This window comes from Ahaetulla prasina, chromosome 12 (assembly GCF_028640845.1).
Source record: "Ahaetulla prasina isolate Xishuangbanna chromosome 12, ASM2864084v1, whole genome shotgun sequence".
NCBI lineage: Eukaryota > Metazoa > Chordata > Lepidosauria > Squamata > Colubridae > Ahaetulla > Ahaetulla prasina.
The window spans coordinates 12,791,738-12,811,674 of NC_080550.1; the positions used below are offsets into that span (position 1 = coordinate 12,791,738).

Sequence of the window (19,937 nt, forward strand, 5' to 3'; positions counted from 1 at the left end):
ACCACAAAACAGAATTTTTTATTCTGACTGTCAATAAGCCATTTAGAAAAGAATCGGATTAATCAGAATTCATAAATTGCTCATAGCTTACAAATTTCAATCTTTCGTGGGGATCCCAATAAATCTCTTGCCGAGTATCTCAACTTTTGAGGCCACCACCTGTCCTAGTGACTTGACCATTTATACTATCATTAAAAAGAGAGAGATTTGTCCTCAAGTTTCATTTATTTCACGCAATATAATCTTTTTTTAAAAAAAATAGAACAATACATTGGAAATTCCAGATGGCATTTTGGCCAGATAATTCACAGTCCAAGTGAAGACCTATCTCCCCAGATATGGAGTTGGAGTACAGGAATTGATTCTCGTAGGCTTAAGTGTGTGGTTTAGAAAGGTACCAGAGATTGGGAAAGAAAATTCACCAATAAGAAATCACTGCTTTAATGCCAGGGTAAGAAGATTTAATAGCTGTAAGCTGATGAGAAGTTGTAAGCGGAGGCAACTGGAAGCTAATGCAATGGAATGAGGCAGCAGAGTTACTGCCACTTTTAAGAAGCTGGGTCAGAAGCTGCCTACATAAGGAAAGCCATTAGAGGGCGTTTCTTTCTCCTCATGCATTCTCCTCATGTTCTCTCCTCGTTGTGTCAGTAGCTATATGTAAAGGTATTTAACTACTTATATGTTTGTAAATATTTAGCTGTAGATAAAACCACTGTTCTTTATCTAAAGGCTCTGTGTGCTGTGTGCTGTGTTTTGCTCCTGGGTTTATCTCATAATACTACTTACGCTGCCTGAACTCTGACATTTACACATGTCTGCCAGTGACACCTAGAACTCAGTAGTGGGTTTCAGAATTTTTTACTACCGGCTCTGTGAATGTGGCTTGGTGGGCGTGGCTTGGTGGGCATGGCAATTTTACTATAAAATCTCCATTCTCGCCCCACTCCAGGGGAAGGTTACTGTAAAATTTCCAATCCCGCTTGACTCCAGGGAAAGGTTACTGCAAAATCCCCATTTCCTCCCAATCAGCTGGGACTTGGGAGGCAGAGAATAGATGGGGGGCAGGGCCAGTCAGAACTTTTACTACTGGTTCTCCGAACTACTCAAAATTTCCGCTACCGGTTCTACAGAACTGGTCAGAACATGCTGAAACCCACCTCTGCTAGAACTATTCAGAAGGATCACTGGGACCTGTAGCCTGAAAGAGCCAGGTTAAACAAGGTTTTATGGACACCAGATAGAGTAACTGAAGCACGGGAGAGTTGGAGAACATGCAGCTGAGCAGGATAGAGTGAGCACCGACAGAAGATAGAAAGCTACATTGCCTTCGATGAGAACATCGTCCTGCAAAGGGGAGAAGGAAATTCTTGATTGTTTCACCAGGGAATAATATTCCCTTCCCAGTTAACAAATGTGCCCGTATTTTTCTCAGAGAGACGGCCGAGGGTGTTCAGGATAGCCTGCAAACTCTGCTCCGTTGTCAGGGGAGGTGATCCCTGGAAAACAATAGGCAAAGGAAGAAGGAAGTTGTTGTTGTTATTGTTATTATTATTTATTTATTTATTATTATATATTTGTAAACAAGTACAAGGAAACAAGTAACAGTATACACATAGACACGGACACATGAAAAAAATTGGCACAAAAAAAGGATATAAATAGGCGAAACATAGCCATAAACGTACGGGACAGAGAGGGTCTCCTCAGGGTGCCATCCGCCAAGCAATGCCGGCTGGCGGCCCCCAGGGGGAGGGCCTTCTCTGTTGGAGCACCTACGCTCTGGAACGACCTTCCCCCCAGTTTGCGCCAAATATCTGACCTTCGGACCTTTCGCCGGGAATTAAAAACTCACTTATTTATTCAAGCGGGATTGGATTTTTTAAATTCTAAATTTTAAAGTTTTAATCCTTTGTAATTTTATATGGGGTATTTTAGGTTAGGTCAATCTGACGGTTTTAATTCGGCCATTATGGAATAGGTATTTTAAATTGATATTTTAACTTTGTATACTTGCTGTTTTTATTTTTGGCTGTACACCGCCCTGAGTCCTTCGGGAGAAGGGCGGTATAAAAATTTAAATAAAATAAATAAAAATAAAAATAAATAAATAAATAAACACATAGAATGATTACATATAATTGGGAACCGTAGGACAGGGAGGGTAGGCACGCTGGTGCGCTTATGCACGCCCCCTTAGGGACCTCTTAAGAAACATGAAAGGTCCACGGTAGACAGTTTAAAGTAAAAGGTATGGGGATTAGTGAGACTAACAACAGGATCAGGTAGAGTGTTCCTGACATTTACTACTCTATTGCAGAAGTCATATTTCCTACAATCAAGATTAGAGCAATTTACATTGAGTTTGAATCTACTGATAGATAGATAGATGATAGATAGATAGATAGATAGATAGATAGATAGATAGATAGATAGATAGATAGATAGACGACAGACAGACAGACAGACAGACAGATATAATTTTTTATTGGCCAAGTGTGATTGGACACACAAGGAATTTGTCTTGGTGCATAGGCTCTCAGTGTACATAAAAAGAAAAGATACCTTCATCAAGGTACAACACTTACAACACTTAATGATAGTCATAGGGTAAAAATGTAACACTTGATACAACACTTAATGATAGTCATAGGCTACAAATAAGCAATCAGGAAACAATATCGGTATAAATTGTAAGGATACAAGCAACAAAGTTAGTCATAAGTGGAAGGAGATGGGTATGGGGACAATGAGAAGATTAATAGTAGTGCAGATTTAGTAAATAGTTTGACAGTGTTGAGGAAATTATTTGTTTAGCAGAGTGATGGCGTTTTTGGAAAAAAACTATTCTTGTGTCCAGTTGTTCTGGTGTGCAGTGCTCTATAACGTCGTTTTGAGGGTAGGAGTTGAAACAGTTTATGTCCTGGATGTGAGGGATCTGTAAACATTTTCACAGCCCTCTTTTTGATTAATGCAGTATACAGGTCCTGATAGGCCTTGTGTTATTACGGTTGAAATTAAAGTACCCATTTACAATTGATAGAGATATTAAGTTGATAGTGGGAAAAATCTAAAAGTCTACAGTAGTGACATCATTGGGAGAATTGAAGGAAATAGTGTAATATGGGGCAATTCCAAGATGTATTAGCAAGAAAACATTATTAGACTTGAAATTATAATCAAAGGACAACACTTAATGAAAAAGGACCAAGTCTTCTGAGAATGATGAACACCAGCAAGTATCTGTGATGCTGGCATGTTGCCCCCGTAATTAAGAGGACCCCTCTTGTCCCCCATTGGCTTCAGTGGAGGGAACTGCTCACAGCGTCATAAAAAAAACCCACCTGGAGTTTACAGAATTGAAGCATCTCCATTTCACGTGACTGGTTTAGGGTTCAACGTGTTCCAGGCAAACAAACGGAACAAAACTTTAATTTTGTCCATTGACCAGTAAAAAAGTACACTCAGTAAAAAAATAAACGATGCAAAACTCTCCCCTAATAACAAGAATGATTAATGAACATTTGTGAGGGAAGCTTATGCCTAATGTAGCAAAACATTGCTCTTTTTTAGAGATATCACTACCCCCCCACATGATGGAGTAATAGCAAATATCAGAGGGCCCTGGAAATTTTAAATAACGGAGGGGGGGGGGTTATTCCTCTGGTGGTGAAGGCCCTTGGAGAACATTCAGAAAAGCTTATGCATTTTAGTATTTAATGACTATGGTCCTCACAGTTTAAGGCAGTGGTGAAATCCACATTTTTTTACTACCGGTTCTGTGGGCATAGCTTGGTGGGCATGGTGTGGCTTGGTGGGTATGGCAGAGGAAGGATACTGCAAAATCCCCATTCCCACCCCACTCCAGGGGAAGGATATTGCAAAATCCCCATTCCCTCCCCACTCATGGGGGAAGTATATTGCAAAATCTCCATTCCCACCCCACTCTGGGGCCAGCCAGAGGTGGTATTCTCCGAACTACTCAAAATGTCCGCTACCAGTTCTCCAGAACCTGTCAGAACCTGCTTGATTTCACCCCTGGTTTAAGGATTGATATTATAGTATAGTTAGGCTGTGTGTAACTGACAGATTGGATGCCAAATTGTGATTTTAATATAGATTACACCTATTATTTACTTGACTATACGCACTTTTGTTAGCAGGGTGATATCTCTGCTTTTTAGTACACTGTCTAGATTTGCCATAGCTTTCCTCCCCAGGAGCAAGTGTCTTTTAATTTCTTGGCTGCAGTCCCCATCTGCGGTGATCTTGGAGCCCAGGAGAATAAAATCTGTCACTACCTCCATTTCTTCCCCATCTATTTGCCAGGAATTGAGAGGGCTGGGTGCCATGATCTTAGTTTTCTTAATGTTGAGTTCAAGCCAACTTTTGCACTCTCCTGCTTCACCCGCATCAAGAGGCTCTTTGGTTCCTCTAGCTGGATCTGACTCTAAAATTAAGATGATGTCAGTGGCGAAACCATAAAGGTTCACTTTCTTTTTGATTGCTATCTGGAATGGGGTGATCCAGGAAAAGTTTCAAAACGATCTGGAGCTCTTTAGAACGTTACATTCCCAGTTCAGCTAATTTTCTCCTTGTTTTTTGTCCACTGTATAAATTGTTTTTTTGTTTCCCTCCCTCCAGTCTACTTACCATTGAACTTGCCATGTCGGTCTGTATCCATCCAGGATGCAACGCAACACACAAGATCTCATCTTTGGCAAGATACAAGGACTGGCATTTGGAGAGCATATTCAGAGCAGACTGTGAGGGAGAGAGGGAAGGAGAAGACAGAACGAATGCTTCATCTGAATGCTCTAAGATGCCACCTCGTTTCAAGGTAGCTTCTCTAACTGAAAAGCTGCGTGTTGTGACCTAGGCTCACTTAGTCATTACAAGACACAATTTAGTCTTAAATAAACCTATTTTATTATAACAGCTGAGAATTACTTCATTCCCAGCTTAGTCCAAATTAATTCCACAACAAGTCCTTCAGAAAAAGTCCTTTGGCTTATCACAAACCTTTATCTTCTTTGGCAACCTGCCAAAGGCCTTTCTTGGCAAAGCCCCACAAAGTTCAGAAACAAGAGGTGCCAACTGAAAAACAGATTTAGCAACGTTGCTTTCCTACAAAGAGCCCAAGAGCCTTCTGTGTTCTTGTAAGCCTTATGGGAGGGGCCAATCATCTCCTGGCTTTACACCTGAGTTGTCCTTTTTGCTTTAGCTGCTCTTGCCTTCTAGCAGCTCTGCACATGCGTGCACTAGGAACAGACTCCTCCTGTTCCTCTCCCTCTCTGCTGGCTGACTCTGGAGGCTCCGGAGTCCACGCATCGCTCCCAGATGGCCCTGGCCCCCACTCTGCCTCTGACGCAGAGCCCTTGTCTGGGCCTTCCCCTCACTCCAGGAGTGGTCCATGGTCCTCCCCAGCCTCCTCACTGTCTGACCCTGCTGCTAGCTCTACAGGCTGCTGGCATACTGCCTTGGGCAATATGTTGAACACCCAGGCCTGCGGTAGACCAAAATATTCATGTGTTGTGTTGAGAAGAATGCGCTTTCATCTCCTCCTGATTTGTTTTCCAGGTCCGTCCCACTTCTTCCCTTCTCCAATCGTATTGGTTGTGATCCAGTATTGATTAACAGAAAAACAAAAAAATTACTTAAAACCTCCGTTGAACCTATTGTTCTCTGCCCTTATTTGAAGGAACGTTTTTCTGGTTTGAAAGCTGATGGCTATCCCAATGACCATATCTGATAGCACATCTGGAAGTATTCTCATGCCCAAATAGCTGGCTGTCTCTAATGGAATCTGAAGAGCTATCATCTTTGGCCATCAGAGGAAAGAGAAATATTAAATTGATTTTAGGCCAAGAGGTTTCTGGTGGAACCGCATTGACCAGTTATGATTATAGAATTCTTTATTGGCCAAGTGTGATTGGACACACAAGGAATTTGCTTTGGTGCATACGCTCTCAGTGTACATAAAAAGACAAGATACATTCATCAAGAAAAGAAGAGAAGAGAAGAGAAGAGAAGAGAAGAGAAGAGAAGAGAAGAGAAGAGAAGAGAATTTTCTATTGGCCAAGTGTGATTGGACACACAAAGAATTTGTCTTGATGCATACGCTCTCAGTGTACATAAAAAGACAAGATAGATTAGTTAAAAATCAATAAAACAGAACAGAACAGAACAGAACAGAACAGAATAGAATTCTTTATTGGCCAAGTGTGATTGGAGACACAAGGAATTTGTCTTTGATGCACATGCTCTCAGTGTACATAAAAAGACAAGATACATTCATCAAGAAGAGAAGAGAAGAGAAGAGAAGAGAAGAGAAGAGAAGAGAAGAGAAGAGAAGAGAAGAGAAGAGAATTCTTTATTGGCCAAGTGTGATTGGACACACAAGGAATTTGTCTTTGATGCACATGCTCTCAGTATACATAAAAAGACAAGATACATTTGTCAAGAATCATAAGGTACAACACTTAATGATAGTCATAGGGTACAAATAAGCAATCAAATCATCCTAGGAGAAACAATCAATATCCATCGTAAGGATAAAGCAACAAGTTACAGTCATACAGTCATAAGTGGGAGAGGATGGGTGATAGGAACGATGAGACGACTAATAGTAATAGTAATGCAGACTTAGTGAATATGATGGGAAGATGCAGAAATAAATAATGATGGCAAGATGCGTAAAAAAAATTCAAGCATACTCTTCTACTTACGATAAAAACAAAACTGATCTAGCCATTGTTTGATGCTGGACTTATCTGTACCTTACTGCAGCGATAAGCAATGACGTGGCCCCACTGCCATTCAAAGACGCTTGTGATGGAGCCTGCTTGGCTAGAAATGTTGATGATGGCTGCTTTGCTGCAGCTCATGCCTTCCAGGGGACTTTCTTGAGTTGCCTTCCTCAGCAAAGGAAGGAACGCCTGAAGGATGAAAGGAACAAATGAAAGGCATTCCAACCTTCTGCAAGGAGTGTTGGGACATCTCCCGATCGATACAAATTGGCCCCAAAGAGTTGGCAATTACTTGCAAGACATCATCAGAATTCTCCTGTAGGGTAACCAGATGGAACCGCTTAACATCCCTGTTTCATTCAATACAATTTCCCCACCCATTGTATAAAAGGTAAAGGTAAAGATTCCCCTCGCACAGATGTGCTAGTCGTTCCCGACTCTAGGGGGCAGTGCTCATCTCCGGTTTCAAAGCCGAAGAGCCAGTGCTGTCCGAAGACGTCTCCGTGGTCATGTGGCTGGCATGACTAAACACCAAAGGCACACAGAACGCTGTTCCCTTCCCACCAAAGGTGGTCCCTATTTTTTCTACTTGCATTTTTTTTACGTGCTTTTGAACTGCTAGGTTGGCAGAAGCCGGGACAAGTAACGGGAGCTCACTCCATTACATGGCGCAGGGATTCGAACTGCTGAACTGCTGACCTTTCAACCAACAACCTCAGCGTCTTAGCCACTGAGCCACTGCGTCCCTCTATCCATTGTATATTGATAGTCTATCCATTTCCTAGTCTATGCAGTTACTGGGCAAACCTTTTATTTAGGTCTTGAATATAAGAATAAGAATATCCCATTCTTAAAAGGTTCAAAGAGCTCAGGAATTCATTTTTAAAAGCACAAATCCGGAGGGGTGGGACGTGTTTGGGTGGACAGGGAGGGAGTGGACAAAAGTCCCTCAGGGACTTCTCTGGAGAAAGTCCAGCATCAGCCTGGAATTCCTTAGTCGCGGGGAGGTGGGGGAAGCCAACATCTGTTGTGTGATATACTTGCAACTAAGTAAGTAAGTAGGTAAGAGACTCAGTGGCTCAATGGCTAAGATAATGAGTTTGTCGATCGAAAGATCAGCAGTTCAGCGGTTCGAATCCCTAGTGCAGCATAATGGGGTGAGCTCCCGTTCCTTGTCCCAGCTTCTGCCAACCTAGCAGTTCGAAAGCACATTAAAAAAATGCAAGTAGAAAACTAGGGACCACCTTTGGTGGGAAGCTAACAGCATTCCGTGCACCTTTGGTCTTGAGTCATGCCGGCCACATGACCACGGAGACGTCTTCGGACAGTGCTGGCTCTTCGGCTTTGAAATGGAGATGAGCACCGCCCCCTAGAGTCGGGAACGACTACACATATGTGCGAGGGGAACCTTGATCTTTTTAAGTAGGTGTTCCTTTACCCAAAGAAGAAAGGACCACAAAGTTCTCTTACCTGGACAACCATCATGGCCCCAATCACATTGGTTCTGTAGGTCTCAGCCATGCTCTCTGGTGTTTCAGTCTCCAGGCTGCTCATATTTATAATCCCTGCATTATTAATCAGGAGGTTCAATCCAGCCCCTTTTAGGTATTCTGTAACTTTGGCTGCGGCGGCCTTGACGCTGGATGGATCAGTTGTGTCTACGGCAGGGGAAAAAAATAAATAAAGGTAAATTATTCCATATCTGATTTTGCATACTACACAACGTTCCAATAAATGTACTTCTAGTTTGTGGATTTTCTTTCCTTCCTTCCTTTTTTTTTTTTTAAATAAAATGACTTTCCTGGGATTAGTTTTAAGACTGCAGAAATATGTGATCCACTGATCGTTTTGAAGGATGCAGGGCTTCTTCGCGAAGCCAGGAAAGACAAGACAATATTTGATCTCGTATGTTTTATTAAACTAGGGATGGGATAAAGCCAGGGGTGAAATGCTCCTGGTTTGGTCCGGATCGCCTGATCCGGTAGCAATGGCAGCGAGTGGTTCAGAGAACTGGTAGCAAAAATCCCTGGGCCCCCCGCCCATGCCCACCCAATCGCCCGGTCACCCGCTTGCCTGCTTGCCACTTCTTTCCGGCTCACTTGCTTTTCCCACCCGAATGGTAGGAATAGGTTGTAAAAAAATGCTTTTAAAAGGTAAAAAAAGGCTCTGATGATCACGGCTGAGCCGCGCGATCATCAGAGCCTCTTTTTTTACTTTTAAAAGCATTTTTTACTACCTATTCACCTGAATAGGTAGTAAAAAATGCATTTAAAAATTTTTTAAAAAAGGCTCCGATGAACACAGCTGTGGTACGGTATCATTGGAACCTTTTTTAAAAAACTTTTTAAAAGCATTTTTTACTACCTATTTGCCCGAATAGGCGAATTTGATGCGTGGTGCGCATATGCATGCACAGCGCATGTTTATCATGCAGAGCGCATGTGCATCCACCGAACTGGTAGTAAACCAGTTCAGATCTCACCACTGAGCTGGATGGGAGGGGGGGAACTACTTGTTGTGTCTGCGCCCTCTGAGCCAGGCCTCCTGCCAGAAAGTGACTTGGAAAGTGAGGGGGAAGGGCCATCAGGATTTACCTCGGGAGCACCGGCTTCCCTGGTTCAGCTCCAGGAGCCAGAGGCAGGCCAGGTGGAAGAGATAATGAGGCCTCCATCCCCTGACTCTTTCCCCCTCTCAGGCCACGCCTCCAAACCCAGCTGATGGCAATCAGGCCTGGCTGGACCCTAGGTTTCGTAGGCAGGAGAGGCGGGAACAACAGAAGCAGGGGTGGGGCAGGCCTAGGAAGTGCTGAGTCATGGAGCCACACCCCATAGGATATAAAGGCAGCAAGAGCTGCTGTGCCTCTTCATAGCAGGCAAATCAACTGATTAACTAAGAGCTGAAGTACTGTTTGTTCCTGGGTGATTCATCAGTTTCGAGGGAGATAACAGAGACACTTGACAGACGCTCGCTAGTTTGCTGCCAGAGCTGATAGTGCTGGCTAATTAAGCCATCGCTCAGACAGAGGCGAGGGCGGACAGAACACTACTCATCATACTAGAGACACCATCTCAAGGTCAAAGCCTTGAGAATTGAATGTAAGAGTTCACCAGCTAGCCCGCGGTTGAAGAGACTGTTCTCATAACAAATTATTCAAATATAATTAGACAATAAGGAACCCAAAGGAGAAGAGGAAGTGGTCAGGGGACAGTTAACCGGGAACTTTTGCTGCACAGACCTTAGTTCTGACTTTGCTATACCGTAATCCACTGTGCTTTTAGTAAAAGTATACCTTTCACTACAAATGGAATCAAGGGGCTTTCTTGATTAAAGGACCAAGTCCGGGCAGGTCTGACATTCATCTAATTATGTGATTCTGCAACTATGGGTATGAACCACTGAAAAAACCACCATTGTAAACATGGCTTAATTAAAAAAGCGTTGCACACAATTTCTTTTCAAAGCCAAATTCTGATTGGTATAGGCAGGTGGATCCTCGCCAACATTAATAATGCAAATTACCAAACTCATCTGCAAGCTTTGAGTGGGAGTGACTGCCAGTAACCCTCCGAAATTTGCTGCCAACTTGTAACGTTGAGAAAGAAAGGTAGAAGAGAAGGGACAAGAAACAGGGGTGAAATGCTCCCGGTTTGGACCGGATCGGCTGATCTGGTAGCGATGGCGGCGGGTGGTTTGGAGAACCAGTAACAAAAATCCCTACGCCCCCCTGCCCATACCCACCCAATGGCCGGTTGCCCGGTTGCCCGCTTCCCTGCTTGCCGCTTTTTTTAAAAAAATGCTTTTAAAAGGTTTAAAAAAAAAGAGACTCTGATGATCCCAGCTGAGCCGTGTGACCATCACAGCCTTTTTTTTCAGTTTTAAAAGCATTTTTTTTGCAACCCATTGGGCTGAATAGGTTGTAAAAAAATGCTTTTAAAAGTACAAAAAAAGATTGCACGCCACAGCTGATCAGCCCCCCCCCCCGTGCGCTGTTCTACTTACCCCATGCGTCCTGTTGGCATGCACTGTGCATGTACATGCGCACTTTGCATTTGGTGCATGGTGTGCACTGCGCACCCCCGCGCATAGCGCACATACGCAGCCAGCGAACCAGTAGTAAACCGGTTCAGATTTCACCAGTGACAAGAAATCATCAGAATCACTGCTTGGAGTGTAACCTTGCAATGCATCTGCCTAACAGAAAGTTTGTTTCTTGGTTGGGAGCAGAGACAGCTATTCTTGGAATCCATTGGTGTAATTCTGCCTAAACAGCCCTAAACTGTCAATTATAATGAAAGGCAATGTTTGTCTGTTCTGATGCAGGTGTATTGAATTGATGCCTAATTGGCATGATCTTACACTACTAACCAGAGCATGTAAAACATTTGCTAGGCCAATTCTTGAATACAGCTCGCCTGTCTGGAACCCATACCTCATTTCGGACATCAATACAATTGAGCATGCCCAGAAATATTTTACAAGAAGAATTCTCCACTCCTCTGAAAACAACAAAATACCTTATCCCACCAGACTTGAAATCCTAGGCTTAGAAAATTTAGAACTCCGTCGCCTTTGACAAGACCTAAGTTTAACTCATAGAATCATCTATTGTAATGTCCTTCCTGTTAAAGACTACTTCAGCTTCAATTGCAATAATACAAGAGCAACCAATAGATTCAAACTTAATGTTAACCGCTTTAATCTAGATTGCAGAAAATATGACTTCTGTAACAGAGTTACCGAACTTGCTTGGAATACTTTACCTGACTCTGTGGTCTATTCCCATAATCCTAAAAGCTTTAACCAAAAACTTTCCACTATTGACCTCACCCCATTCCTAAAAGGATTATAAGGGGCGTGCATAAGAGCACAAACATGCCTACCGTTCCTGTCCTATTGTTTGCTTGTTTCTTTCTTTTCTTTTTTTCTTCTTATATATATATGCTTATACTTCCTTATATTACCTCATATATATGTTTATATACTATATAATCTTTTTATGTGATGCTTATATATAATGTTGTGACAAAATAAATAAATAAATAAATAAATCTACTGTGGTGCTGAATTTCAGCATTTTCCCTCAAGAAGGACCAAAGAGATTTTTCAGGACACCTACCCAGCTTGATGATGACAATTGGCAGGTTTTTAGCAGCCAGATTCTTCAGGTCCTGAAAGAAAGAAAAATCTGCAAATTTAATGTGGTGAGAAAATGGAGTGAAAAATCCCCATTTTGTTGTAATTATTTCGTCATCTACTCTCAACTGTTTCAATACATACTTCAACCAGAGTAGCTAGTTTCTACCATTTCTAATCCTTTGACCAGAGGTGGGGTTTCAGCAGGTTCTGACCGGTTCTGGAGAACCGGTAGCGGAAATTTTGAGTAGTTCAGAGAACCAGTAGTAAAAATTCTGACTGGCCCCGTCCCCCATCTATTCTCTGCCTCCCGAGTCCCAGCTGATTGGGAGGAAATGGGGATTTTGCAGTAACCTTCCCCCAGGAATAGGGTAGGAATGGAGATTTTTCAATATCCTTCCCCTGCCATGCCCACCAAGCCATGCCCACCAAGCCACACCCACAGAACCGGTAGTAAAAAAATTTGAAACCCACCACTGCCTTTGACAAAGTGATTACTTAACTGGATACTTCATATATTCCAATATTTATAAATATACAACCTTAGTAAGGACCTTCCAATCAATTGATTGGAGAAATGAAGCTCACTGGCATTTTAAATATATTTTAAAAGTGGCATTTTAAATATAACCAGTCTTCGTTTAACAAACTCTTGCGTTTCTTTAGCTCCATCACGCCTAACTCAACCATGCTAGCACCCTTACCACTTAGGAGACAAGCAAATTTCCATTAAAGAAAAACAAAACCTTTGTTGTTCCCATCTAGGATGGAAAGCACCTTGGGCCTTACCTGGGCACCGGATCCAGATGGGTCCCGGCAAGTGGCAAAGATCCATTTTGGAGGTTTGCTCTTGGCTGTCAGATGTCGGATCAGCTCCAAGCCAAGTCCACGATTGGAGCCAGTCACCAGAACGCTGCGTGGATTCAGTTGTTCCATTGCTCTTGACATCCAAGGTCAAAAAAAAGAAAAGAAAAATAAACTTCCACACACTTCCTTCAATCTTGTTGCAACTCGGCTTGTTCCCAGTCCTTCCAGCTAATTATGCAAAGTGCTCGGCTCCTGTGTCGGAAAAGAAATAGCACTTCTGAAGAGAATATGAAAGGAGGGATTTGGCAAACGCCTACAATATTTGGCCGGTTCTTGGTGCAGGGATTTTGTTCCTAGAGCAGCTGCTCCTCTTCTGTTGTTTTCTACATAAATGTTCTTTTACTTAAAGAATATCTCCTCTGTCTTTAGCCCTGAAGAAAAACTTCCAAACCACTTTGCGAATCCAGCCAACCCAAGACAGGTCTAGCCTGAAAATCTCAGTTGTCAATGCTTTACGGGATTAAGATAATGTATTAGTTACAGAGCCTCTTTGGGTGGCAACTGGATCTTAACTGCTGCATTAAGGTACGGATGAGCCTATGAACAAAGAAGGAATCAGTTCTGTTGCTTTCATGTGTTGGAAGAAATATCCATCTGGGTTCAGTTCCAAGTGGGGACAAAGACACTGGAAACATGGAGGCTGCTTGGAAAGATGGTTTAATGGTGGTCAGGATCACATGGCTTGAGTTCCTGAACAGAAAAGGGGCGAGATCCTGTGCGCTCCCTGGCTTTATGCTTTTTCTGAGCTTTGAACTTTCTGGGGCACAGGAAGAGTATCCTGATTGGTTGTCAAACTCCCAGGTGGTCTAGGGGTCTTAGCTAACGTTGTAGGTTGTCTCTCAAGCTTGCTTGAGCCTTGCCATGTGGTGAGTTTCTGTTGCTAGATGAGTCCTATTGTGTTGCAGATGATGATGGCCCATTGACAAAGGTGGGGAGAATGAGTTTCTACCTCTGACCCATTGACAAAGGTGGGGGGAAATGAGTGAGCTTGGTTGAGGCTTTAATGGCCCATTGACAAAGGTGGGGGGTGGCAAGAAGTTGCAGGGAGCTGCTTTGTCTTTAAAACATGTTTCTCCATTTCTCATCCAGGGAAATATAATATTCTGCCTTTTTAAATATTTTCTAAAATATTTCATTCTTCTAGGAGGGGGGGGGTGCTAAATTCCTACACATGAATATGAAAATCTTACAACTACCTTCCCACCATAACTGGTTAATGATCATGTTGAAAAGTTTATTTCGCTATTCACTGCCTACAACTTAAGAAAATCTAATCGATCAGCTGGTTCCCTTCCATCCCTCCTTTCCAACTGCAAGAGGCAACTTTAAGGTTCGTGGACTTCAACTCCCGAAGTTCCTCAGCCAGGAAAGCTGGCTGAGGAACTCTGGGAGTTTAAGTCCACAAGTCTTAAAGTTACTAAGGTTGGAGACCCCTGATTTAGAGGCAAGTATTTGGAAGTGTTGCGGTTCCTCCAGGTGTGTGATCAAACACAATCAAACACGAGGTTTGGGGGAGAGTCATGAGAGTTCCCTCCAGAACATCTTTCTCCAGAAAAAGGTTAGAACATTCATTCGGTAGATTTAGCAAAGTTTTGAATAGATACTCTTCACTTTATGGTAAACAATGTAAAAAAAAGTCTGAGACTCTAGAAAGAGTGCAGAGAAGAGCAACAAAGATGATTAGGGGACTGGAGGCTAAAACTTATGAAGAACAGTTCCAGGACCTGGGTTTGTCTAGTTTGAAGGACTAGGGAGACATGATAGCAGTGTTCCAATATCTCAGGGGTTGCCACAAAGAAGGGGGAGTCGGGCTGTTCTCCAGAGCACCTGAGGGTAGGACAAGAAGCAATGGGTGGAAACTAATCAAGGAAAGAAGCAACTGAGAACTAAGGAGAAATTTCTTGACAGTTAGAACAATCAATAAGTGGAACGACTTGCCTGCAGAAGTTGTGAATGCTCCAACACTGGAAATTTTTAAGAAAATGTTGGATAACCATCTATCTAAGATGGTGTAGGGTTTCCTGCCTGAGCAGGGGGTTGGACTAGAAGGCCTCCAAGGTCCCTTCCAACTCTGTTGTTATTATTATTAATATGGAATTACAGCCAACAGGGGTTGGGGAGAGGAGGAAGTGAACTAACTTTAAAGAGATCGAGAGACGATAGAAGCTCATTCCTACCAATATAAGAAATGAATGTTCTGCTCCATTGGCCTTATTGCTCAGATACAAAAGTACCTTTGAACAGGCTGGAAATCTCAAAGCGCTCAGATCAACCATCCACTTATCTTCTCCATCTATCTCTGCCTCCCGGTCTGCCCTGAACGTGCTCCCTTAATGCCAGCCAACACATCCTGCCAACCATGAGAACTTATATATTGCATTGCATCCTGGATGGGTGTAGACTGACATGGGAAGATAAGCCAACTGGAGAAAAGAAAACCCCTAAATTGTATACCTCAAGGGGAAAAAAAACAATGGGCAACATTAGATTAGAAATGGAACATTCTGTAAAAGTAGAGTGATCTAGAACTCTAGAACTTGGGTTGAAACGTGAGGACTGTGTTCAGAGGACACACTCAAGAACAAAATCTTCAGGTGAAATTGAGCCACTTGGATTCTGAAAACTCCAAAGGGGTTCTTTTAATATGCAATGGGAAATTCCCTAAAATTGGGCTACTTTGGTCAACAGAGGTTAACTACGGTTAACAGTGTAAACATTGGTTTGTTTGTTTTTTTGTTTACATTTATATCCCGCCCTTCTCCGAAGACTCAGGGCGGCTTACAGTGTGCATGGCAATAGTCTCATTCTATTTGTATATTTACAAAGTCAACTTATTGCCCCCCCAACAATCTGGGTCCTCATTTTACCTACCTTATAAAGGATGGAAGGCTGAGTCAACCTTGGACCTGGTGGGACTAGAACCTGCAGTAATTGCAGGCAGCTGTGTTTCTGGAGAACCGGTAGCGGAAATTTTGAGTAGTTCAGAGAACCGGCAAATACCACCTCTGGCTGGCCCCAGAGTGGGGAGGGAATGGAGATTTTGCAATATCCTTCCCCCAGGATTGGGGTGGGAATGGTGATTTTGTAATATCCTTCCCCTGCCATGCTCAGCAAACCACACCCACCAAGCCACACCACGCCCACCTAGACACGCCCACAAAAGCAGTAAGTTAAAAAGATTTGGATTTCACCATTGCTTACAACAGATCATTTAGCGACATTCGAAGTTACAACGGCATTGAAAAAAAGGGACCTGCGGCCGTTTTTCACACTGACAACCCTTGCAGCCTCCCGTTGGTCACGTCATCAAAATTCAGACGTCTGGCAACTGAATCATATTTATAACCTTGGCAGTGTCCCAGAGTCCCAGAGCTTCTGACAAGCAACGTCAACGTGGGGAACCAGATTCATTTAACCGCTGTGTTCCTAACTTAGCAACTGCCATGATTTGACTTAACAAATGTGCCCCCCCCCCCAAAAAATGGGCCAAAATTCACACAAAATTCACACTAAGCAACAGATTCAATTGTGGTCGTAAATCAAGGACTCCCTGTATTAAGGTTTTTGTTAATTTGATGTCATGAAACGGATTTTTTTAAAAAAAAAAATTCGTTTGAAAGATTAGAAATCTACAGTGCCCATTTGCTCCTTGTGTTTAACAATAGTTGGAACATGCTGAGTTCCTATTCAGATACCGGCGATCAAAGCCAAACCCTTTCTGCCAGTTTTTACAATTAGCAAAGCCTCAAGGAAGGGTGTTCTACTCTTTCCATTGCTCTTTGTAATTGCTCTGGAAGTCTAATAGGATCAGGGGGGGGAAAACCAACCCCAGATAATTAGGATCAAAATTGAAAAACAAATACAAGATAAAATCTTGCACAGATGATTAGCATTAAGGACTATGAAATCATAAAGATCTATATATCACTTGGTGACGATAACCACCATCTTCTGGGCACATAACCACCATTTGTGGCCTTCACAGGCCCAACGAAGCCGAGATGCTTGCCCCGGTCCTGGTTAAGTGTCGCTTAAACTCGGCTTGTTCCCCAAACCAGCTTACCAAAGTGGCTTGGCTCCTGTGTCAGAAGAGGAAATAACAGCTCTGATGTGGGTTGGAAAGGAGGAATTTGGATACCATCCACAGATATATATATATACATATATGTATGTATGTATATATATGTTTTCTGAGGTTTTCACGGGTGTTTGTATGTAGGTCTTTGGTTGTTCGGGTTTTCTCCTGTGTAAAATTAGAAGTGTCTTGGCGACGTTTCGACGAAGTCTCATTTGTCATCTTCAGGCTTCAGCTTCGTGCTTCTGGGAGCAATGTGTGATTGCAGCTGTTTCTTCCTTTTTAACTGCTAGTGGGGGTTTGAACTGATTGGGTGGGAGCTTGGCTGTGCTCTGATTGGATGGAGGTTTTTTTGTGCTCTGATTGGCTGGGGGTGTGTCCTGTTTGGGTGGGGATTTGGTTGTGCTCAGATTAGTCTGAGTTGCAGGGGGATTTGAGCTGGTGAGCTGCAGCTGGTGAGACTTAGTCGAAACGTCGCCAAGACACTTCTAATTTTACACGGGAGAAAACCCAAACAACCAAAGACCTACATACAAACACCCGTGAAAACCTCAGAAAACAAATATATATATATATATATAGTGATTTTTTCCCCCCCAGGTGAATGCCCTTCAAGACGTTTACTTTGCTGTGAGGCGAAATAAAGCGAATTGTCATGAAATATGAGTCCCAGAACAGCAATTGGCACTGAAGCTTGTCAGGAGACAAGTGTTCCGCTTATGACTATATGACTGTAACTTTGTTGCTTGTATCCTTACAATTTATATTGATATTGTTTCCTGATTGCTTATTTGTACCCTATGACTATCATTATGAACGTATCTTTTCTTTTATGTACATTGAGAGCATATGCAGCAAGACAAATTCCTTGTGTGTCCGATCACATTTGGTCAATAAAAAATTCTTTTCTTTTCTTTTTTTTCTGTTCTGTTCTGTTCTATTCTGTTCTGTTCTGTTCTGTTCAATTCTTGATGAATGTATCTTGTCTTTTTATGTACACTGAGAGCATATGCACCAAAGACAAATTCTTTGTGTGTCCAATCACACTTGGCCAATAAAGAATTCTATTCTATTCTATTCTATTCTATTCTATTCTATTCTATTCTATTCTATTCTATTCTATTCTGTTCTGTTCTGTTCTGTTCTGTTCTGTTCTGTTCTATTCTATTCTATAGCTGCTGCGTGTGCTTGTGACTTCAGATTAACAGAGTGGGAAGGGATCTTGGAGGCCATCTATTCCAACCCCCCACCCAAGCAGGATGGCAGTCCAGTCTCTTCTTGAAAGCCTCCAGGGATGAAGCTCCCATAACTTCAGAAGGCAACTTCTGTTCCGTCAGTTGATTGTTTTCAGTGTCAGAAAAATTGTCAAAAAACCCCCCAACGAACACAACTTCAGCAGCCTCTTCTGATGAATTCAAAACTGACCTTTAATGAGAAGGACTAGGGTTGACCTCACCCCATTCCTAAGAGGTCTGTAAGGGGCGTGCATAATGTCCTAATGTTCGCTTGAATTGTATTCATTTTACTATTCAGTTCATGCTTATATTTATATATATTATCTAATAGGTACTCGACAAAATAAATAAATAAAAATAAATAAAAAGATAGTCTTCCAATATCTGAGGGGCTGCCACAAAGAAGAGGGAGCCAACCTATTCACCAAAGTAGCTGAAAGCAACACAAGAAGCAACAGATGGAAACAAATCAAGGAGAGACTCAACCTTAGAACTAAGGAGAGATTTCCTGACAGTGGGGATAATTAATCGGTGGAACAACTTTCCTCCCGAAGTTATGGATGCTTTATCACTGGAGGTTTTTAAGAAGAAACCGGATAGTCACTTGTCTGAAATGGTATAGGGTCTCCTGCTTGAGCATGGGGCTGGACTAGAAGACCTCCAAGGTCCCTTCCTACTCTGTTATTCTGTTATCCTGTTTTAAACCCGGATGTGAGATCTTTCACAAAGCTCGTAAAGTTTTATTGTATGTAGCTTTTCTTGGATCCATTTCCATGGGAGGAGGATAATTTGGGTACAAAAAGGGTATGCTGAGATAGCAGGCACCGAGAAAGAAAGTCTTCCACATTGTCCTTTGTTAAGTGTATCATTTAAGTATTGGTTTGTGTATTTCGGTGCAAGAAGTTAGAACCGTGGTTTGCAGCTGCCAGAATTATTTCCAGCAAGCAATAATATTGCAAGTTGCATCAAAAAATCACAAGGACGTGGTTTTGTTTTGGGTTTTTTTTTTTGCAGTATCAACTTTGAAACTTCACACTGAGCTGAACAGATACCACCTATTTCATTAAGTTATCTGAAAAGGTCATTCATGTAGCCCAAAACAAGCTTTTTCTTATCAGTTAGGCAGGGATTGCAGAAAAGCCAGCACAAAAATACTGTTGAAATCAAGTCCAAGAAGTTGCCAGAATTACTATAACGTCATGTCTTCGGCCTTCTTAGAGATGGTCCTGGTAGACACCGCACTTAATGTTCCCAAAAGTTATTGTCAGTCAGTAACCAGTTAATCTGGTGGTGGAGAAGACTCCTGCGAGTCGCTTGGGCTGCAAGGTGATCAAACTGGTCAGTCCTAGAGGAGATCAACCCTGACTGATGATCCTGAAGATGAAACTGAAATACTTTGAGCCACCTAATGAGAAGGAAGGACTCACTGGAGAAGAGCCTAATGCTGGGAAAGATTGAGGGCAAAAGAAGAAGGGGACGGCAGAGAACGAGGTGGCTGGATGGAGTCACTGAAGCAGTCGGCATGAGTTTAAATGGACTCCAGGGGATGGTTAAGGATAGGAAGGCCTGGAGGAACGTTGTCCATAGGGTTGCGATGGGTCGGATACGACTTCACAACTAACAACAACAAATCTGAAGGGTGCTAAACCCTTTAGATTATACTGGTCTGCAGGTAGTACTCTACTTATGACCTCAACTGAACCCAACATTTCCATTGCTAAGTGAGACAGTTGTTAAGTTTTGCCCCATTTATTTATTTTATTTATTTATTTTTATACTTTTATACCGCACCATCTCCCGTAGGACTCAGGGCGGTTCACAGGCATATTAAAATACAACAATAATAAATAAGCAATTTAAAACCCAATTAAAACAAAATAT

The 19,937-nt window shown here is 42.4% G+C and overlaps 1 protein-coding gene across 2 annotated transcripts; it reads right to left on the reverse strand.

The window, feature by feature from the left end:
• Positions 1 to 217: 217 nt before the first annotated feature.
• Positions 218 to 14,010, reverse strand: LOC131184388 (C-signal-like). Of its 2 annotated transcripts, XM_058155593.1 has the most exons (6): positions 12,669 to 14,007; positions 11,863 to 11,914; positions 8,217 to 8,404; positions 6,777 to 6,935; positions 4,651 to 4,761; positions 218 to 1,496 (listed from the first exon to the last, which is right to left on the reverse strand). In XM_058155593.1, the coding sequence occupies exons 1-6, from the start codon at positions 12,825 to 12,827 to the stop codon at positions 1,377 to 1,379; spliced, it is 789 nt and encodes a 262-aa protein (XP_058011576.1). In that variant the 5' UTR covers positions 12,828 to 14,007; the 3' UTR covers positions 218 to 1,376. The 2 variants fall into 2 exon arrangements, with proteins under 2 accessions (XP_058011576.1, XP_058011577.1); XM_058155594.1 differs by lacking the exon at positions 4,651 to 4,761 and having other exon boundaries at positions 12,669 to 14,010.
• Positions 14,011 to 19,937: the final 5,927 nt, after the last annotated feature.

Coding starts and splice junctions, on each gene's coding strand:
- LOC131184388 (XM_058155593.1), bottom strand. CDS start 12,827: ATGTCAAGAGCAATGGAACAACTGAATCCACGCAGCGTTCTGGTGACT. Junction 8,405..11,862: donor AATTGTCATCATCAAGCTGG/GTAGGTGTCCTG, acceptor CCCCTGCCGTAG/ACACAACTGATCCATCCAGC. Junction 4,762..6,776: donor TTGCTTATCGCTGCAGTAAG/GTACAGATAAGT, acceptor TCTCCCTCACAG/TCTGCTCTGAATATGCTCTC.